A 23168-nucleotide genomic window follows, 5' to 3' on the forward strand; every position below is an offset into this window, starting at 1 on the left:
GTACATTTTCAGTATGTATCAAAACTGCTCTGCCACCTCCCACAGGGTGCTCTCTCGTGTGCAGCAGGGAGAGCGAATCCCAGGACACCACATGCCTGGGGGACACACCCAATCTTCTTCCTTTCCTCCTCTCCCTCCCCACGCCCCTCCTTCTCCTTCTTCTCTTCCTCCTCTCCTTTTTTCTTTTTTGAGAGAGGGTCTCACTATATGGCCCAGGCTGGCCTTGAACTCATGTCCCTCCAGCCTTGGTCTCCCAGCTGCTGACAATCTCCCTCTTGACCCAAGACAGTCACTACTATGACATATATAACCAAGTGAAGTGGTTCCCACATGCTTTGGGCTCATAAATAAAAGGAACAGAGAAAGCATGAGGAGGGAGAGAAAGGAGGAAGACAAATGAAGGAAGCTGAACGGGAGCGCACGTATGTGAGCAGCCTTAATGGAGGTGTATTTGATAATGTGCACATTTCACACTCAAGTTCCACAAAGTAAAGATCAGCCACCCCACTGAAATGCAGACAAAGGTGTCAGGGGCATTGTGCTGGCTTCTTCAGGGAGTCCTTGGCACTGCATAGCCTGGGACCACATCTTAGGACAGTGAGATAACCATAGGCACCATGAGTTCAAAAGGAGACTGGGGAGATTTTCCTTTTTACTGAGCGTGCTGGTGAGGAGCAAGCCTTCCAAGGGTTAGTTCTAACCTGACCTGTGCTGCCATGAAAGGCCCAGGGTCTGCCCACTATCCTGTAAGCCACAGCCCACTGAACTGCAGAGCCACCAGGATGACCTCTGTGCCTCTGTCCCAGGTCTTCCTTACGGACCTGACAGGTAAACCTTGCCCAACAGTCACTTCAGAGTGCTTACTATGGGAAATATTTGAGGTCATCTTAGCCTGGTCTCATCAAACAGATTTTGGACAGAGCTTGTTACTGTTATTTTAAAACTCTTCCATTTTAGAGAATTTTAAAACTAGGACAACAAAAAGATGCCTTTTTAGACACTAAGCTGTTTAATGCTGTGCACAGGAAGGCACTCTGTAAAAACGGAGTCCATTTCAGCCTTTCTTTCCCTCAGTGCTGGGGTTAAACGTAGAGCCTCACATACCCAAGGCAAGCACCCCACCACCGAGCCCATGTCAGTCTTCTGAATTACAAAGGTTGGTGGTATGGTGGTCACACCTGTAACCCTAGCACTCAGGAGGCTGAGGCAGGAGGATCGCAAGTTCTAGGCCAGCCTGGGCTACCTAGAGAGCCCCTGTCTCAAAAATAAACAGAAGAAAAAAATCACAAAATTAATGCATGCTTGTTATAAGATATTATAACACAATACAGAATTTTGAAAAGTGAAATTAATCAGACTTTCCTTTCCCTTCTCCCAAATAAGTTTTCCATAGTTTTATTTTCTTTTTTCTTTTTTGGTAGTACTGGGGTTTGAACAAAGGGCCTCTTGCTACGCAGGTGCTCTACCACTTGAGCCACAGCCCCAGACTGTAATCCTACACCTCCCCTATAGCTGGTATGACAGGCATACATCATCACACCTGGCTTTTTGATTGGGATGGGGTCTCACTAACTTTTTGCTCAGAGCAGACCTCAAACTGTGATCCTCTCAATCTCTGCTCCCTGAGTAGATAGATGGGACTACAAGTGTGAACCACTGCACCTGGTCTATACTTTTCTTATATAAATATATCTGAACATATAGTTGGAAATGTAATCAAATAATAAATATTCTGTAACTTGCTTTTGTCTTCTGACAGCATGTTATATTGAGTAAGCATCCACTTTGCTACTTCTGTGGCTGGTGGAGTGGCTCAAGTGGTGGAGCACCTGCCTAGCAAGCATGAGGCCTTGAGTTCAAGCCTCAGTGCTGCAAAAACAAAACAAATGTAGCAGATGGGAACATTTTGCTACTTCCCCTTAAAAGGAAGACAATTCATAAACTTGCTGCAGGAGGGAGGTGAGTTAACACAGCATGTCTCTGATCCTGCAATGGACCAGTGCCTGGCATGCAGGACATTTCTACCCAAGACACGCTGCTCTTCCCTGATGTAACACCACTCTCTACTATGCTATATTTATCATTAAAATATTTTAAATCATGGCTATGAATTTTAAATTATTAAATCTCTCAAAGTACCTCATTTTAATTCTGTACCTTTTGCCTATTTAATAAAGTACTCATTTCACAAATAGCATGTCCATATCACACTTTTTGTCTCTATTGCTTTAATGGGAACTGGCACTCAAAGAGACCTTAAAATTGTACAGTAGGAACCTTAACTGAAAGAAACTATGTTGTTACAACATCTTTATCTATTTCCTAGTTTGCCAAACTAAAAAAAATACCCATCAGAAGTACAGTTTATCAGGCAGCCATTTTCTTCCAGAACATAAGGTTACTGAGCTGGCAGAGTGGCTCAAGTGGTGGAGTGCCTGCCTTGCATGGGCGAGGCCCTGAGTTGAACCCCAGCACCACTCCCCTACAAAAAAATTTAAAAAATAAGATTCACTGTTTTCCAAATTATAAAACATGACTGCAAGAGAAAGAGGGGGAGAAGGAAGGAGGGAGAGGAGGGAGATAAAAGGTAATCAAGTCACCTAGCTGACTAGCTTCATAATAAGAGATTTTACTGTAACATAATTTGAAGTGACATTCTTTAATAGCTAAATCATAAATTAAAATACCACTCATCTCTGACATTGGCAAGGCTTTCTTAAACCAGAACATACATTTTCAAAGGTAGTTTCTATCTTTGTGTCATTAACACTCCTGCTAAAGAGTAACCTTTTGAAATTAGCAGCAATTTCAAAAGAAAGGAGTGTCTGTGGGCTGGGCAGAGATCAAATGTGCCCCCTTGGTGAGGGGTCAGCATCCATCTGCTCCCACCTCCCCACCCTCCGGGTCCAGTAACGCAGAAGCACTCAGCTGTTCACACAGCTGAGCAGCTTTGCAGCTCCCTCTGCGTGGAGCACTTAGTTTCAAAACACATTCTAAAATAGCAGAGCCAGCTTTCAGAGACCCAGGAAATTTTCCTGCCATCTTGTCTCATTTTGTGGATGCTCAGTTGCCAACAGAGTCACTTCCTCTTAGCTGGGTTTGGTGGCCATGCCTCCATTCTCAGCACTCAGGAGGATGACACAGGAAGATTTTGAGTTCAAGACCAGCCTGAGCTACACAGTGAGACAATGTCTCAAAAACAAACAAGAAAAGAAGTCCTTTGCCTCCTAACTTATTCCACAGCTATAAGAAACCATTTCACAGCGATGAATAACAAATCATTATTTCCAGCCCCATCTTACCTCCAAGTTCCAGGCACGTATGATATATGACCTATGAGTCTATACTGTAAACTGTCCCATCTTCCACGTGATTACTTAAGCTGAAAATCCAGGTACTATTTAAGTACTCGGATTTGAACTCAGGACTTCAAACTTGCTAAGCAGGTGCTCTGACACTTGAGCCACACCCCCAACACTTTGTGCTGTTTGTTTAGTTTTCAGATAGGACCTCACACCTTTCCCTGGGGCCAGCCTCCAACCTCCTCCTACCTCTGCCACTTGGGAGCTGGGACTACAGGAGAGTACCACCATCGCAATTTGTTTTTTTGATGGGGTCTCCCTAACTTTTTGCCTGAGATGGCTTCAAACTTTGATCCTCCCATCTCTGCCTCCCAAGGTGCTGGGATTACAGCTGTGCACTACCTTGTTGGGCCCTCAGTGCCATTCTAGATGCCTTTCTTCTTCTACTTAGTGTGTCTAATGTAACAAGAAGTTCTATTGGTTCTATTTCCAAGACTTGTCCCAAACATACCCATGGCACTCTAACCACATTACCAGTGGTTTTCCCAACCATCATGTCTCCTACTTGGACTGAGCAATAACTTCATAAGTGGTCTACCTACTTCTGCAGCTGCCCTCCAAAACCCACTCATGACCCAGCAGCAGGTGATCTTTGAAAATCACAGCGCATCAGTCCCCAGTGCACACGCCCTCAGAGTAACAACTGCACAGTGGTATTTAAGAAGCTTGGCGCTAACTTAAAGCCAATCCCATGCTTGCTCAAAGGGCCTCAGCCCGCCCCTTGATAGACTGTGCACGCACTGTGATGGCACCTCTAGGACCACACAGAGCCTCTATGCCATCGCTCTGCCACCTGCCGGAACACCCTGGCCTCAAGCCTTTGCATACTCTGCCTTCCTTCTCAGTGCTCAGGCACCAGTTTCTCTAAAAGAGCAGTCTTCTCAGAAAGGTCTAGGGCAGTCAGCCACAATACCACCCAAACAACATGCATTTACTCTTACCCAGAAATCCACATACAGGAACCTCCCAAAGAAACATGGGCCAAAAAATGAAAGAAACAAGCAATCCTAATGGATGAGTACAGTGTCTACTCTTGGAACACACACACACACACTCGCACACTGAATCTCATCAATCTTTGCCTTAAAAAATTGACTGGTGTACATGAATTGTACAAAATAATAGGTTTCATAGTACCGTTTTCATACATATATATGTATACATATGGTACTTTGATCATACTCATCTCCCACTACCACCTCTTGTGCCCCTCCCCCACCCCTCTGGCCCCCTTCCTGTTCCCAAATGGTCCCCACGTTTATTATTTTTTAACCTAGCTTCCACATATGAGAGAACACGTGATATTTGTGTTTCTGGGTCAGGCTTATTTCAGTTAACATGACAACCTTCACTTCCATCAATTTTTATTTCAAATGACATTATTTGTTCTTCTTCCTGGCTAACTAATATTCCATTGTGTACATAGCACACATTTTCTTTATCTAATCTGCAGAGGATGAGGACCTAAGCTGATTCCATGCCTTGGCTGTCGTGAACAGTGCTGCATAATCATGGATGTGCTGGTCTCCATTCCTTTGGGTCCATGTCAGGAGTGGCAGAGGGCAATCACACAGTCTTGGGAACCTCCACACTGACTTCCACAGTGACATGCTAATCTAAATCCCTATCAGCGGGATAGTGATCAATCTTCTCTTCATCTAACTCCCAATCATAGGAAGTAAAAGGGAGCAGAGGAACAAACGATCAACAAAATCCCAGATAGAAGGATGGAGAGGCGGGATTCTAAGATGTCAGCTACAGGGAGGAAGCAGAAAGCGAGCTTCCTAAAGTAAAATCTTGGAGAGACGCTGGAGATACATATACAGGAAAAACCACCGAGAAGAGGCAAAACTTTGACTCTTCCACACCTCCAGCCTGCGCATAGCATCTCCAATTCAGGAGAATTCTAAGTAAACAAAGCCTGCGGGGCCAGGTGAGTGCTAAGCTCACCCCTGAGATCTGAAATAAAGCCACCAGCAACACCAGGCTGACACCAGCAGGCAGGCAAGCCATAGCCTCAGATAGCAATTCACAGACCTGTCTCCAGACTCTTTTTTTTCTCTCTCCCTACCTTTGATGAGACAACAACCGAACTACAACTACATACTGAAAAACTTACTGAAACTGTATTGCATTTAAACTTGGGACACTTTGTGGGTTTTTTTTTGTTTTGTGCAGTTTTGTTTTATTTTGGGTTTTCCAGTCTTTTTCCACTTTGATGAAACAACCACAGAACTACTTCTGGGGCTCCAGGACTGGAGGCTGAGGGACAAACACCAAAATTCTTAACACTGAAACTTTATTGCATTTGAACTTGGAGTTTTATATATATATTTTTTTCATTTATTTATTTATTATTTATTATTATTATTTTTATTTTCAATACTCTCTCTGTCTCTCTAATGCCTTTTCGGCTTACGGTTGATTAGTACACTGTCTCTCCCTGTTTATATCTTTGAAACTTTTTTTGTTTGTCTCTTTGTTTTGTTTTTTTCTACTTGTTTGTTTTCCCCTTTTCCTTTAACTTCTTTGCTTTCCATCTCCGCTCACCCTTCCATTCTAAATATCACCAGTGCTATTATTACAAGCCAGAAAATACTTAATTGCACACAGTACAGGGACAGTAATAACACCAAGGGCAATGACAGGAAGACAGAAAAAACAGGGAAACCAGTTTCCCCACAGCAAAAAATTAGTACAGGAACTAGAGAGAAATAAAGAAAACAGAAACTCAGATCCAGACTCCAACAACATGAAGATAAACAATGCCAAATAACCCAATGAAGCCCGCAAGAATAATCTAAAAGAAGAAATACTACAGGTACTCAATGAGAATTTTATAGAGATGGTACTGGATATGGTCAACCAAAATGTACAGAAGACACTCAAGAAATTCCAAGACAACAAAAATAGAGAATTTGAAAAAGCACAAGAAGAAATAAAAGAAACCACAAAAGCACTGCATAAACACCAAAGTGAAACAAAGAACACGATTAATAAAAGATAAATGAACTCAGGACAAAAATAGACAACATTAAAGAGGAAACCATCCAGGATATGGAAAACCTCAGAAAAAAGAACAAAACAGAATTGCAAAACGAAACGGAAGGCCAATCCAGCAGAACAAAACAAACAGAAGACAGAATCTCAGAACTTGAAGATGAAATGGTAATTAAAGGAAAAACCGAAGAACTATTAGTTAAACAACTCAAGACCTGTGAAAAGAAAATGCAAGAACTCACCAACTCCATCAAAAGACCAAACCTGAGAATCATGGGCATCGAAGAAGAAGAAGAGGTACAAACAAAGGGAATGAATAATATATTCAACAAAATAATAACAGAAAATTTCCGAAATCTAGAGAAAGATATTCACATACAGATGCAAAAGGCCTCCAGAACACCAAACAGACCAGATCAAAACAGAACTACCCCACGGCATATCATCATTAAAACAACAAGTTCAGAAACTAGGGAAAGAATATTGAAGGCTGTAAGAGAGAAAAAACCAAATAACATACAAAGGTAAACCCATCAAAATCACAGCAGAATTCTCAACAGAAACATTAAAAGCAAGAAGAGCTTGGGGAGAGATCTTCCAGGCACTGAATGAAAATAACTTCAACCCCAGGATACTCTACCCAGCAAAACTATCATTCAAAATAGAAGGAGCAATAAAAGTCTTCCACAATAAGCAGAAACTAAAACAATATGTGACCACAAAGCCACCACTACACAAGATTCTTCAAGGGATTCTGCACATAGAAAGTGAAACCCAACATAACCATGAACGGACAGGCAGCACCAAACTACAGGAAAAGAAAAAGCAAGAAAGTAGAGAGTAACCTCAACCTAGGTACACACAATCAAACCTTCAAACAACTAAGACAACTAAATGACGGGAATCACCACATACCTATCAGTACTAACGCTTAATGTTAACAGACTTAATTCACCCATCAAAAGGCACCGCTTGAGAAAATGGATTAAAAAGGAAGATCCAACAATTTGTTGCTTACAGGAGACCCATCTCACTGACAGAAATAAGCATAGACTTAGTATGAAAGGCTGGAAGAAGATTTACCAAGCCATGGCCCCCGAAAACAGGCAGGAGTAGCAATACTTATCTCTGACAAAGTAGGCTTCAAACCTACATTGATCAAACGAGACAAAGAAAGACATTCCATACTAATAAAAGGGGAAATAGACCAAAAGGAAATAACAATTATCAACCTATATACACCCAATATCAACGCACCCAATTTCATCAAACATACCTTGAAAGACCTAAAAGCATCTATTAACTCCAACACAGTGGTTGTGGGAGACTTTAACACCCCACTATCATCAATAGATAGGTCATTCAAACAAAAAATCAATAAAGAAATCCAAGATCTAAAATATACAATAGATCAAATGGACCTACTTGATGTCTACAGAACATTTCATCCAACTTCTACACAATATACATTCTTCTCAGCAGCCCATGGAACCTTCTCCAAAATAGATCATATCCTAGGGCACAAAGCAAGCCTCAGCAAATGTAAGAAAACAGAAATTATACCGTGCATATTATCTGATCACAATGCAGTAAAACTAGAACTCAGTAACAAAAGACAAAAAACATGCAAACAGCTGGAAACTAAATAATTCATTACTTAATGAACAAAGGATCATCGATGAAATAAAAGAGGAAATTAAAAAGTTCCTGGAAGTCAATGAAAATGAAAATACAACCTACCAGAACCTATGGCACACAGCAAAGGCAGTCCTGAGAGGAAAGTTTATAGCCATGAGTGCATATATTAAAAAGACTGAAAGATCCCAAATCAATGACCTAATGATACATCTCAAACTCCTACAAAAACAAGAACAAGCAAATCCCAAAACAAATAGAAGGAAAGAAATAATAAAAATAAGAGCTGAAATCAACGAAATAGAAACAAAAAAAACCATACAAAGAATTAATGAAACAAAAAGTTGGTTCTTTGAAAAAATAAACAAGATCAATAGACCCCTGGCAAACCTGACTAAAATGAGGAGAGAAAAAACCCAAATTAGTAGAATAAGGAATGAAAAAGGGTGATAACAACAAACACCATGGAAGTCCAGGAAATCATCAGAGACTACTTCGAGAACCTATATTCAAATAAATTTGAAAATCTTAAAGAAATGGACAGATTTCTAGATACATATGATCATCTAAAACTGAAACAAGAGGAAATTAATCACCTGAATAGATCTATAAAACAAAATGAAATTGAAGCAGCAATCAAGAGTCTCCCCAAAAAGAAAAGTCCAGGACCTGATGGATTCTCTGCTGAATTCTATCAGACCTTTAAAGAAGAAATGATACCAACCCTCCATAAACTGTTCCACGAAAACTGAAAGGGAAGGAAAACTGCCTAACACATTTTATGAAGCCAGTATGACACTTATCCCCAAACCAGGCAAAGACACCTCCAAAAAGGAGAACTATAGGCCAATCTCCTTAATGAACATTGATGCAAAAATCCTCAACAAAATAATGGCAAACCGAATTCAACAACACATCAAAAAGATTATTCACCACAACCAAGTAGGCTTCATCCCAGGAATGCTGGGGTGGTTAAACATACGAAAATCAATAAACGTAATAAACCACATTAACAGAAGCAAAGACAAAAACCACTTGATCATCTCAATAGATGCAGAAAAAGCCTTTGATAAGATCCAACACCATTTCATGATAAAAGCTCTAAGAAAACTAGGAATAGAAGGAAAGTACCTCAACATTATAAAAGCTATATATGACAAGCCTACAGCCAGCATTATACTTAACGGAGAAAAACTGAAACCATTCCCTCTAAAATCAGGAACCAGACAAGGATGCCCACTATCTCCACTCCTATTCAACATAGTACTGGAATTCCTAGCCAGAGCAATTAGGCAAGAAGAAGGAATAAAAGGAATACAAATAGGTAAAGAAACTGTCAAAATATCCGTCTTTGCAGATGACATGATCCTATACCTTAAAGACCCAAAAAACTCTACTCAGAAGCTTCTAGACATCATCAACAGCAAGGTAGCAGGATATAAAATCAACATAGAAAAATCATTAGCATTTCTATACACTAACAATGAGCAAACTGAAAAAGAATGTATGAAAACAATTCCATTTACAATAGCCTCAAAAAAAAAATCAAATACCTAGGTGTAAACCTAACAAAAGATGTAAGACCTCTACAAGGAAAACTCTAAACTTCTGAAGAAAGAGATCGAGGAAGACTATAGAAAGTGGAGAGATCTCCCATGCTCATGGATTGGTAGAATCAACAGAGTAAAAATGTCTATACTCCCAAAAGTAATCTACATGTTTAATGCAATTCCCATCAAAATTCCAATGACATTCATTAAAGAGATCGAAAAATCTACTGTTAAATTTATATAGAAACACAAGAGGCCATGAATAGCCAAGGCAATACTCAGTCAAAAGAACAATGCAGGAGGTATCACGATACCTGACTTCAAACTATATTACAAAGCAGTAACGATAAAAACAGCATGGTACTGGCACAAAAACAGACATGAAGACCAGTGGAACACAATAGAGGACCCAGATATGAAGCCACACAACTATAACCAACTTGTCTTTGACAAAGGAGGTAAAAATATACAATGGAGAAATAGCAGCCTCTTCAACAAAAACTGCTGGGAAAACTGGTTAGCAGTCTGCAAAAAACTGAAACTAGATCCATGTATATCACCCTATACCAATATTAACTCAAAATGGATCAAGGATCTTAATATCAGACCCCAAACTCTAAAGTTGATACAGGAAAGAGTAGGAAATAGTCTGGAGTTAGTAGGTTTAGGTAAGAACTTTCTCAATGGAACCCCAGCAGCACAGCAACTAAGAGATAGCATAGATAAATGGGACTTCATAAAACTAAAAAGCTTCGTTCAACAAAAGAAATAGTCTCTAAACTGAAGAGAACACCCACAGAGTGGGAGAAAATATTTGCCAGCTACACATCAGACAAAGGACTGGTAACTAGAAGATATAGGGAACTTAAAAAACTAAATTCTCCCAAAACTAATGAACCAATAAAGAAATGGGCAAGTGAACTAAACAGAACTTTCTCAAAAGAAGAAATTCAAATGGCCAAAAAACACATGAAAAAATGCTCACCATCTCTAGCAATAAAGGAAATGCAAATTAAAAACACGCTAAGATTCCACCTCACCCCTGTTAAAACAGCCATCATCAGCAACACCACCAACAACAGGTGTTGGCGAGGATGCGGGGGAAAAAGGAACCCTCTTACACTGTTGGTGGGAATGTAAACTAGTACAACCACTCTGGAAAAAAATTTGGAGGCTACTTAAAAAGCTAAACATTGATCTACCATTTGATCCAGCAATACCACTCTTGGGGATATACCCAAAAGACTGTGACACAGGTTACTCCAGAGGCACCTGCACATCCATGTTTATTGCGGCACTATTCACAATAGCCAAGTTATGGAAACAGCCAAGATGTCCCACTACTGACAAATGGATTAAGAAAATGTGGTATCTATACACCATGGAATTTTATGCAGCCATGAAGAAGAATGAAATGTTATCATTCGCTGGTAAATGGATGGAATTGGAGAACATCATTCTGAGTGAGGTTAGCCTGGCCCAAAAGACCAAAAATTGTATGTTCTCCCTCATATGTGGACATTAGATCAAGGGCAAACACAACAATGGGATTGGACTTTGAGCACATGATAAAAGCGAGAGCACACAAGGGAGATATGAGTATAGGTAAGACACCTAAAAAACCAGATAGCATTTGTTGCCCCTCCACGCAGAGAAACTAAAGCAGATACCTTAAAAGCAACTGAGGCCAATAGGAGAAGGGGACCAGGAACTAGAGAAAAGGTGAGATCAAAAAGAATTAACCTAGAAGGTAACACACATGCACAGGAAATTAATGTGAGTCAACTCCCTGTATAGCTATCCTTATCTCAACCAGCAAAAACCCTGTTCCTTTCTATTATTGCTTATACTCTCTACAATAAAATTAGAAATAAGGGCAAAATAGTTTCTGCCGGGAATTGAGGGGGTGAAGGGGAGAGGGAGGGGGTGGGGTGGGTGGTAAGGGAGGAGGTGGGGGAAGGGGGTGAAATGACCCAAGCATTGTATGCACATATGAATAATAAAAAAATAAATAAAAATAAAAATAAAAGAAAGAAGCTGACTAATCGTAACATACAGTATTCTTTGGATCCTAATTCAAAAGTAGTTTAAATGGGAAGGTGTATAATGTATCCAAGTGGCAGAGAAACCTCTTTGAATAATCACAAAGTTTTAGGTGTGAGTTGCTGCTCTGAAAAAGTGTTTCAAAGAGCACATGTCTTATGGCCAACAGTTGTGGGTGAACCATGATGCCCAGTGATCTGGGGAAGAACAGAAAAAGTGGCCAGGGTTAAGCTGAACAAAAACTGGACACATTCACTGAGTTTGAGGTGAGAGATGAGGGCTGGGGGCAGCAGACCATCTACTGCTGTGATGTTTGAGATTTCCAATGAGCCACTCACACATCATTCTGTCCTCTCCCAGCTTGATGCCTCTATGTGGGATTGCTCATTTTATGTTGTCTGCCTCCCCCTAAAATATAAGCCCTTCAAGAGCAAGAGCTGGGTCTTCTTTACTGCTTCTCCTGGGTGCCTAGAGCAGTGCAGGTTCTCAATTAATCCTGTGAATGGATAAGGAATAAGAGGCCTAAGCACTCCTTTGGGGCTTGGAAAGCTTTCACCTGCTCCCCAGCCACCAAAGCAGGAGGGCAAAATGTGCCTGACAGCAGCCATCAGGACTTACCTTCACCTCGATGAAGTCAGGACTCCCCAGGGACACGAGCTGGGCGTAGGCCTGCAGTTCATCCACGTTCCAAGACTTCACCAGTGTCAGTCTGTAGACAGTGCGCTGTTGCTAAAACAAAGGAAAAGTCAACTTGGTTTCAGTCTTGGTAGAAGTCACCTATTAACCCAAGAGGAGTTCAGATGTTTTCAAGCCACAGGGAACACAGGTCAGATGAAACCCAGCATGACCTCGAGTAAACTGAAGCTATATTTTGGGGAGAGAGGACAAACTATGTTGACAGTGATATAAGATTCTCATATTTCTTAATTAGGACACAGATACTAGATAAATGTCTTTTCTCTCCCTTGTAGTATCTAAGCCTATGTGAGGCATCCAACAACACAGTTTATATTTACTGTATTGTTATATTTACTGAACTAATTTAGTAAGAAATAGCAAACTGATGAAATAGTTTTAGGCCAGAAAAATTAATTCAAATAACCTTTAGGCTTTCAGATAATGATCACTCAGACTATTAACAACAGAATTATTATTCTTGTCTTTTTATTGTTTTCTCATTATTTAATAATCTCCTAGCATTTCGTGCTGGCAGAAAAGGCACATTTATGGAATGTCCATGTCGCCATCTGTTCATCATAGAGGCAAAGGCAGCTCAACAATCACCATTAAAGCCTGTAACACACTCATACCCTGTGACTGTTCAGCTCCCTCCCAGGACCGAAAGCAAATAATCAAAGATTCAAGGACATGTTGAAAACTCCCAGAACAACATCACTCATCTTAAAATCCAAAGTAAGACCCTTCCCTTGAGCAGAGGCAGGGCCTATGACTTGCATGTAACCAACAGCACATGGCAAAGGGGACGGGACGTTTGGGGATCTGTGCAGCAAGTTCCCACGTCAGACCCACGCTGCCAGACCCCCGTCTTAGGGGCAAGGTTCAGATAACCGAGAGAAAAACAAAGTCAAGCTAAAGGACTCAACCTCTTTATTTCTGTCTATGTTTGAAAACACTCATAATTAATTTTTTTTAAAAAAGGAGAAACACTTGAGATCTGTGATGAAGAAAACAGAGATCTTTAAAGTGGAGAACTGAGCAGGCACATGAGAAAATGGTGATGTTCAAGCAAACATACTCATACACACTCAAAGGTTCCTTTAGAAACGTATTATGCAACATAGGCAAGGACAGACATCTTCCAGATGCCCTTTTCATGGCTATCATTCTTCTAATTCTACTTCAAAAAGAAAGAAAAGAAAAACTGCAGGCATATGTACTTACACATGTAAAAATCTTACAGAAAATTTAGCAAATAAAGTTCAGCATTCCTGGGTGGTGGTGAGTCATGCCTGTAATCCTAGCTACTCAGGCCTCTAGAGAGCAGGAGGATCACAGTTTGAAGCCAGCCTGGCAAACAGTTAGAAAATACTCAACACAGAAAAGGGCTGATGGAGTGGCTCAAGTTGTAGAGCGCCTGCCTAGTAAGCATGAGACCCTGAGTTCAAAACCCAGTGCTGTCAAAAAAAATTAAAAATACCCATCACCAGATACCTCTGGTCCTCTCAGACACTAGCCACTGCCTTTATCTAAACACAGCTAAGAGCCCAATTTCACATTATTTTGCCTGTGTTTAAAATGTAAACACGCAGACTCACGTATACTTTTGTGCCTGTTCTCCATGTTGGCTGGAGCTGTAACTCAGCAGCAGAGCATTTGCTGAGAATGCTTAAGGTCCTGGGTTCCATCCCCAGCATCACAAAACAAAACAACAAAACAGAACAGAACAAAAACATGAAGGAAACCCCTACAACCCACCCATATCGCCTCAGGCTGAGGTCCTGCATTTTCTTTGTTATTAGTACCCCTCTGCATGAATGTACAAGTACTTGTTCAACCATTTCCTATTGGCAGACATTTAAGTTATTGTCAGATTTAAGCTATTATTAAAAACAAACGAAAATGATGCTCTCTCTTTGAACATTTGTCTTTATTTTTGCCTATTTAAGGAAATTACATAAAATGCTGTTGTGGAAAATGTTCTTCTGTGTTTGGTGTCTTTCAGGGGGCCTAATGTTTGCGAGAGCCATTCGTGCTGTTTTATGTGGCTGCAAACACACTTTTATTGCCACTTGATACTCCGTTGTCTGAATTGCTACTCATGAAGGATGTTTCCTGCTTCGGCTCTGACAACTCAATGCTGTTGTGATCGTCACTGTCTTTGTCTCTTATGCACAGGTGCACAAGCGTTCTACCTGGCATGTAGCTAGACCTTAGAGGCACTGTCAGCTGCTTGTAACTCTGATCTCACTCCACCTGCGCACGTCAACGTCCTGCTCCAAGGCACTTTGCTGCCATCTTTCAATGCATGGCTGGCTCTGCCTCTTTCCTGTCTTCTAGCAGGTGGATCTCCACACCCGTGAGTCATTGTTCTATCTTCCTGCTGACTTTTGAATTCTTCTGTGTTCTGCACAGAAGAACTCTGTTATAAACACACTGGAAGGACTTTCACCCACTTACAGCTTTCTTTCCCATTTTCTTCACTGTCAACACGGTTTCTGATTTTAGTACACACACTTTCTATTTTCTTTCACCATCAGTGCTTCCTGTAGCTTTCTCAGGAATGCACGTATCAAGTACATGAAGACAACCTGATATTCTTTTCTTGTGGCGTCATCATCTGTCTTCATATTTGCACGTGAAACCCACCAAGGCTGATTTCTGTGTGTGGTGCTGAGATGAAGCTTACTTTCCACGTGGATATTCCACTGTAATAAATATAAGAAAGTCTGTGTTTATGTGGGTGAGGGTGTACCTCTGGTTTTTAAAGTTTTTCTACTGAGTTCCACTGATCCAATTGTTCATCCTTGTCCTAATATCTGGCTGTTTAAATCACTGTTGCTTGATATTAGCACTGATGTACAGTAGAAAGGGCGGTCACCCAGCAAGGCCATTTTGCATTCTCTTACACTTCTGGAACTTCTCTCCATTGACCTTCTCACATGGCAACATGTTGAGAAAAGGTTTTGGTTTTCACAAGAGGGGGTGCTACTGACATCTAGTGGGGAGAGGCCAGGGCTGCTCTGAACGTGACAGAGCTGAGACAGCAATGGGGGCGGGTCCTGAATTGTGGGGTTTACAATGTCAGTGGTGCTGAAGCACAGGAGCATATGGTTGAGCAAGTCTTCTGGCTCCTTTCTTTAAGGGAGCCTGGGCTATGCTTGACCCTCTGCATAGCCATACATTCTAGAATCATCTTACAAATGATTATGTAAGATCATAATCATCTGTGATTTTGACCCAGGTGTACCACCATTCCCAGCCATAAATTAATTTTAATTTATTTAACTTAGTATGTGCAAAATAGTATCCCCTCAAAAGTAATCAGTATTTCAAAACTGGAACTTGTGGCATTCTTTTACTCCATACCAAGCCTCTGAACTCCAATGTGCACTTTACACACTGTGCGCAGCTCAGTTCTGAGCAGTTACGTTCCAAGAGCTCAACAGGCCCACAGACCTACGGACCACCGTGGCTGAGAGCAACAGTGCACAAGAATCCTGAATCTTCCAGAACAGTGCCTCCGAGGCATTTGAAATTTCTCTCAGCAACAGTCTGTGTAAAGGTCTCAAACTTCTTTTCACAGATTTATTACTACCAAATCTATTTGGATACTTTGTTCTACTATGCTATCTTTTAAAAAAATTTTTCTCATTTCACTAATATTTAACTGATGCTTTAATTGTTGCCATACAAAAAATACCACTGATTTCTGTAAACTAACCCTGTGTCCAGTGACCTTGTACAATCTACTTATTAATTACAATAACTTAATTTACAGACATACAGGAAGATTTTTTACATATACATTTATATCTGTATCTCTACACATAGATATAGGTATAGACACAGATACATACATGTTGAGCATTTCTAATCTGAAAATAAAAACATCCAAACTGCCCCCAAATCTAAAATGTTTTCAGGGTCAATGTAACACCACAAGTGGAAAATTCCACACACCCAACAGTCAAAAAGCAGGTACATTAGAAATGTACCAGCCTTCAGGCTACGCGTGCAAAGTGCACAGGAAACACAGACATCCCATTATACACATGCAAATATTCCAAAATCCAAAACTGTCTGGTCCCAAACACTTAGGTGAGGGATACTCAGCCTGGGCGCTATTACCTGTCAGACATTTCTCTTGACTTGTAGCACTTGTTAAGGCCAAAAAGAGAAAAGGGTATCAGATTTCAGTTAGATTACATTAAAACAATAACTAAGTGCAGGTGTGGCCTGAAAGGTGCGATGGAAGTACATGACACTGTCACTATTTCTCCTTTCTTTCTGTTAATAAAGGAAAAATACGAGCACAAGCTGGATTGCATTAATTTAATTTTTTTTCAGTTAGAGATTTACTTAGTGATTTTACTTTGCAGGGGTTCTACGCTGGTTATTCACTGTATAGTGGGGACAGTCATGACACAATACCATGGAATATAAAAATGAGGACTGTGTTAGCTTTCTGTTACCATAAAAAGTGTCTGGGATAAATCAGCTTAAAGAGAGGAAAGGTTTTTGGCCACAGTGTCAGAGGTTTCAGAACATGGTCAGTTGGCCCTATCTCTCTTGGGTCTAGAGCAGCACAGTACATCATGGTGGGAACGCTCACCATGGTGACTGGAAAGCAAAGATAAAACAAGGAAGGGGCTCCACTCATTATCTCTTCAAGGATATGAAGAGAGCAAGCTTCCTCTCAGGCTATCGACCACGACTTCTAACACACGGGCCCTCGGGGGAGACATACCAACCCATGGCAGGAACGTGGGGATTTCATTCAGGCAATGCTTCAGCCCCAAATGATGTCTGTGAAAATATCAGCAAGCCATCATACTATAATGTCACCGGGAGTCTGCAACCGTTCCCTGAGAAGTGGGCAGACGCTCCAAAAGGGAGGGAGGAACGAGAAAGGAAGGGGCATCACTATGTGTGCAGCAGGATCTGTACAGGACAGCTGTGACGTTCAGGCTGGGTCTCTGGCACTTTTCCAATTTGGGTTTGCACTTATTTTTTTCTTACACAAAAGCAATGTGTGCAATGAAAATTGAGGTCAGAAGTCCAGAGGTGGATGGAAAGCACTGTGAAAGCGGCTAGGGAAGGGCATACGTGAAGCAGAAAAGGCCTGAGTGGTGAGGTGGGGGGGTGGGTGGGACGAGGAGGAAGCAGGTGAATTCTGGACTCTGGGTGGGCAGGGAGTTCGGGTATGCTGTCTGAGCCTCTGTGACAAGGGAGTAACAGCCTGGACATCTCACAGGACTGCTGTAAAATCAAATGATCTAACGCCTGCCATGCTGTGGGAAATGCATGAATTCCAGCTGCCCGTGTCACCAGTGCCAATAGCACCGAGGACTCCACCAGGCTAGGGGGACAGAGACATGGAAGAGGACAAAGCAGACCAGTGCCCAGGATACACATTCTCCAAAGCAAATAAGCAAAACCACAGGCAGAAATGAAACTGAGCAACAACAGTGATATGAAGATGAGAGGGGCAGACCCGAAACGGCAGGGCCGGGCCCACCTCTCAAACACAGTGAGTACAGACCTACTAGGTTCCTGTCAAAAAATTAAATCTCACCTGCTTCACACACACACACGCACGCACAATTTTAAAACAATTTCTGACTGGTAACACTGGGGGTTTTTTGTTGTTTATGTTTAGTGTTGATAAAAAAGCTAAACTTTTTAATAAGCTTTTTATAAAACTCTTTTATAAAAACTTTTTATATCAGCTGTACAGGAGGATTTTATTGTGACATCTTCACATGTGCTTACAGTGTACCTTGGTTAACTTTAGCTCCTCCATCGTTCTCCCTCATCCCTCTTCCCTTTCTTAACACAGTTTCCACGGGTTTCATTATTTTATTTTCATACAAGTATACAAAGCACATTCATTTTATTGTAACAGCTTTTAAAAGCAATGGAATAGTACAATGTTTAGCACTATTACTAGAAACTAGGCAGTTTATCAAAGACTTCGCAGAAACCACACCTAGTCTTGAAATGGCTTTAATTAAGTTTTATGCTAGTTATGGGGGACAAAGTGCATTGTCCCAATAAATCATGTAAGAATGAAAAAGCAAGTTCAAAGTCGTAAGTGACAATGCAGCCAAATGAGGCATTCTGCACAAAGAGGATAAGCAGGAGAGCCCTCTACAAGGATCCCAAGACAAGTGAGCTCAGTAACCAGCAATTACACCTTCATTCACTAGCACCTGAACACACCAAGGAAGGAGACAATTAGGAGTACAAAGTGTGTTTTATGCCACGCTGTAAGACTCAGTGATGGAAATCTGATCCAACAGCAAAAGAAATCATAAAAGGAACCACATCTCGGAGTGATGGTGCACGCCTGTAATCCCAGCTGTGACCAGCCTAAAGTGGGAGGATCACAGTCTGAGGACGGCCTCAGGCAAAGTAAGTGGAAGCTCTATCTGAAAACAAACTAGAGCAAAAGGGGTGGGGTGTGGCTCAGATGGTAGAGTGCCTGCATAGCAAGCATGAGGCTCTGGGTTCAATCCCTAGTATCATCCCCCGCCCCCCCAAAAAAAAGGAAAAAAAAGGAGCCACATCAAGCATTAACAGTGCTTGCATCTGAGGAGTGGGAGTTAAGAGGAGGCAAACAGGTTTCCTATTGACATTTCATCCAAATGAAATGTCATTTGGATGAAATGTATGACTTTTTGAAGACATTTTTACAACATTAAAATAAAGCAAAAACGTTAAAAAGAGACAGCTCAGAATTGTAGTCAACAAAGAAAGAGTTGGCATATCAAAGCCAAGAAATTGATATCAATAATCCATTTCTAAAGATTAAGAAACATACAACAATCTGATTAAACAAGAGCTATAGACAGAAAATTCAGAGCAAAACAAATGCAAATAGACTTTAAGCACATGAGATGATACTCTCCTTCATAATAAAAACGAATGTAAATCAAAACATACCATTTTCAGAGAAAAATTCTCAAAATTGATAGCACTGTTGGTGAGCTCTGGAAAAATGGACTTAAATTTAACAATACAACCCTGCTACAGGGGCCAGGCAGGGAGCCAAGACACCTGATGGCTGGGAGCCATGGCTTGGATGTTGATAAGGAGTCTCTTCCTGGACTGCTGACATTAACGGACCAGTTGTGACATATAGCAAATACGCAGACCTGGGTCTGACCACCCAAGGCAAAAACTGCCCCCACCTGACATGTGGGAGGCGCTGATGACACACAGCCCAGTCTCTGGAAGTTAACACCCCACTAACCCATTTTCCAGGACTGACCACCCCATGTCCGCAGACCCCAATAAAAGCTGAGGTCTTGGGACTCCTTCCTGAGCCTGCCGCCTCCGGTCTTGGGGGCACTTCTGCTTTGCCGTCACTGCTTTGCACTAATAAATCTACAGCTACTTAATCTCCTGGGGGCCGTCCTTACATTCTTTCTCCGACAAAGTCCAAGAAACTTCTGGCCCTCAAACCCAGTAATCCGAATCTGGTGGCATATTTTGTCAAGCCAAGCCAGAAGGGTCAGGGTCCCCCCTACCCAGAAGCAGAAGCCTTTATTCTCCTCTGATTCTGGTGAGCCTACCTGATTTCTTGTCCATACAGTGGTCTGTCTTTCCAGTTTTATTCTCATTCTGCACTATTATCTTATAAACTTGCATAACATTGGAAGTTTACCTCCCCTCCTATGTGTAGAAAGTCCAAATACTTATCCAAAAATTTGCCTTTTGTATACTAAACCATAACCACAGGGTTAACAGTCAAAGGACTGGGACTCTTAGTATATTTTTTCTCCTTCCTGCCTTCTTGCTTGTACTAAGACAGTTTTGCTGTTTAAGGTTGTTTGGATGTTTTGTTATCTTAGCCAGCCCTAGCTACAATGTAGCATTCTGTAACTCTTAGACTCATATAAGACTAAAGAGGAAAAAAAAACGTGGAAAGGCTCCCTCTTAAAAATCTAAACAGCAACAAAGTTGTATAATATCTAGTTTATAATATCTAGCCAAGTGTAGGCAGGTGACCTTTATCTTAAATATAGTTTGTGGTTAAAAAAGAAAAAAGGTAAAAAAGAAGATAAAGAGCTTTAAGAAAGGTTATTAAAAAAAACACCATTTTTGGATAAAAAAGGATTTTTATGTAAAAAGATTTTGTCCTAAAAGTAAAGGATTGTTCCAAAATGGAAACAGGCAGATAAGTGCAAAAATAGCAAAGCATGTTGGAGAAGAATTATGGTAGGGTTTATAATGACATATAATTGATAAATTTTTTTTAAAATGCTGTCTTGATAAATGTGTAACAGAGTCTCAAAAAACTTCACCTTAATGCCCAATAAAGCTGGGGCACACACATGCATGGCGACCTCTCTGAGACAGCCACTGTCCCTGTGGGAGGGCAGTCTTTCTTCAAAGAGGTTCTGCTGTTCTTAAGCTTTGCTATACTTGTGCACTTGCACAGAACCAGTGATCTCGAACACAGTAAACACCCTGTCTAGGAGGGTAACCCAGTTATGTAACATCACCCTTTGTCCTAGCAATGTCACCTGAACACTTAGTGAAAGACAGTGATTAAAATGTGAAAAGCTGTGTGTACAAAACTATTAAACACTACTCTTATTAAAACATAAGCCTGGAAATAACCCAAATTCCATCAACAGGGGACTGACAGAATAAGTTTTAGTATACCATTTGGTTCAGCACTATTCTGTGTTAATAACAAGGAATGAGTACATGATTCAGTGCAAAATATAGAGCTTAAGATTCTTCACTTCATCTTAACAACAAGTGAAAAACTGAATGAACTGAGAACTAATTTAATGATGACACTGAACTCTTAGAAAAGAAAGAGGGATCATTCCCCTAACTTTTTGAGGCCAGCATTATACTATTACCAAACCTTGAGAAAGTCATAAAAAGAAAGAAAAGTACACTTCAGCCTTACTCATGAACAGAAATGCCAAAACCTTTTAAATAATAATATGCATAGTAACCCATAGCACACGAACTAGATATAATGACCATTTGGGTTTATTTTAGGAACAGAATGCGGTTTGGTATTTGAAAATCGATACAATTCATGAAGGAACGATATCAAGTAATCTCAGTGGATGCAGAACAAGCATTTGATGAATGGCCAGCTCCACGGCTGGCCATTTGTAATGAAAACATCACATTAAGCCAGGAACAAAGGGACCTTCTTTAGTCTACTGAAGAGTGTTCGTGAATAATCAATAGCAAAATTCACACTTAATGGTGAGATACTGAAAACATGCTCCAACCTTGAAAATAAACAAGAAAGCTAGCTCTCACAAACTTTATTACACATTGTATTATGTATCAAAGCTAGTGTTGTAACAGAAGAAATGAAGATGATTTAAAAAATATATAAAGTGCCAATCATTTTAGAAGAGTTGATAAATTTAAGGCAAAATGTCCAAAAAATCTTTTATTTCTATACATCTGAAATAATTACAAATGAAATAATTTAAATATCATTTACCAATGGCATCCAACATTATTATATATCTGGAAATAAATCTAAAAATTTATATGCATGTCCTCTGTAGAGAAAACTATAAAACATCATTTTTTAAAATGAAGGAATTCTAAACAAATGCTCATAATGGTGGTGGAGCTGTGTGAATACTGCAATGCAAGGGTCAGTAAGTTATAGCCCACGAGCCACATCAGCTCCTCTTCCTGTTCTCCTATGGCCTTGAGCTAAAACTGGTTTTTAAGAATGAACAATTATAGTCAATTTGATGACAGAGAACTGTAATTGTGAAGTCCAATTAGCAAAGTATTACAACTCCCACAGATCTAAATATTCTTCCTTTTAGTAGACTTAATATAAAGTTTTACTCAATTATGATATTTTTAATGTGAAAATAAATTTATAAAGCTGTATTTGCTTTCTTGCTGTCACAGAATCTACACCATATCCTTTGTTTTACCTCTGGGCTTCCAAAGCCTAAAAATCTTTGCTAATCCTTGACTTAAAAATGTAACGTGTCTCCAATCTGAGTATAGATTCGGTACTCTCTCAACCTAAAATGTAGAGTTTTAAATTGACAAGATGATGCTAAAGAACCACACAGAACTGCACAGGGCCCAGGATAGGCAAATGAGCCTCAGGGAGGAGAGAAGCTGAGGGATGCAGAGCACGGGATGTGGCAATCACATCCAATGGCAGTGCCTGGCACAGACGCAGCAGTGAACAAGACAGCCTACCACAGGCGTAAGCATCTGCAGCCAGCTACTTAACCCATGGCAAAATTAACTTTAAATCACAGGGAAGAAAATGATATTCTTAAAAGTAAACAGTGGTGGGCTGGGGTGTGTCTCAAGTAGTAGAGCACCTGTGTAGCAAGTGTGAGGCCCTCAGTTCAAATCCCTCAGTCTCACAAATAAATAAATAAATAAACAAACAGTGTTGACTCAAATGGATACCCATACAGTGGGCAAAAATCTCCACTTTAAAAGATCATATAAAAGAAAAAAAATCTAAAGAATTACCTGCAGAATTTCTTCATGCTGTCCCCCCCCCCCCCGCTTTTTTTTTTGAAGCACTGGAGCTTGAACTCAGAGCCTCATGCTTACTAAGCAGGCACTCTTGCCACCTGAGCCACTCCATCAGCACCACTCTGTTTTATTAGCATACAAGAGGTTTCGCTGTGGTATTCCATAGATGCATACAGTGTGCTTTGAACAAGATCACCTCCTCTTAACCCCCTCACTCCTCCTCACTCCTCCCACAAGTGATGTTCTTAGGCAGAATAAAATGTACTCAACAGAAAGGATAACTGACAATTTGGACTGATCAAAGCTGGCTGCTTCTCAGGAATACAGAGACAAGGCATGGGTGGGGGGTGGGAGGAGACTTTTCTCACATCTACAACATGTAAAGAAC

At 40.7% G+C, this 23168-nt stretch overlaps 1 protein-coding gene across 2 annotated transcripts in view; it reads right to left on the bottom strand.

Moving 5' to 3' along the window:
* LOC109685928 (S-adenosyl-L-methionine-dependent tRNA 4-demethylwyosine synthase TYW1-like) overlaps positions 1 to 23168 on the bottom strand; it is a 198827-nt gene that overhangs the window by 17703 nt on the left and 157956 nt on the right. For both annotated transcript variants that reach the window (XM_074075772.1, XM_074075774.1), the window contains one exon: positions 12209 to 12319. In XM_074075772.1, the coding sequence (XP_073931873.1) occupies positions 12209 to 12319 (111 nt within the window). The remainder of the gene's footprint in view (positions 1 to 12208; positions 12320 to 23168) is intronic.

The sequence above is a fragment of the Castor canadensis genome, chromosome 6, assembly GCF_047511655.1.
Source record: "Castor canadensis chromosome 6, mCasCan1.hap1v2, whole genome shotgun sequence".
Classification (NCBI taxonomy): Eukaryota; Metazoa; Chordata; class Mammalia; order Rodentia; family Castoridae; genus Castor; species Castor canadensis.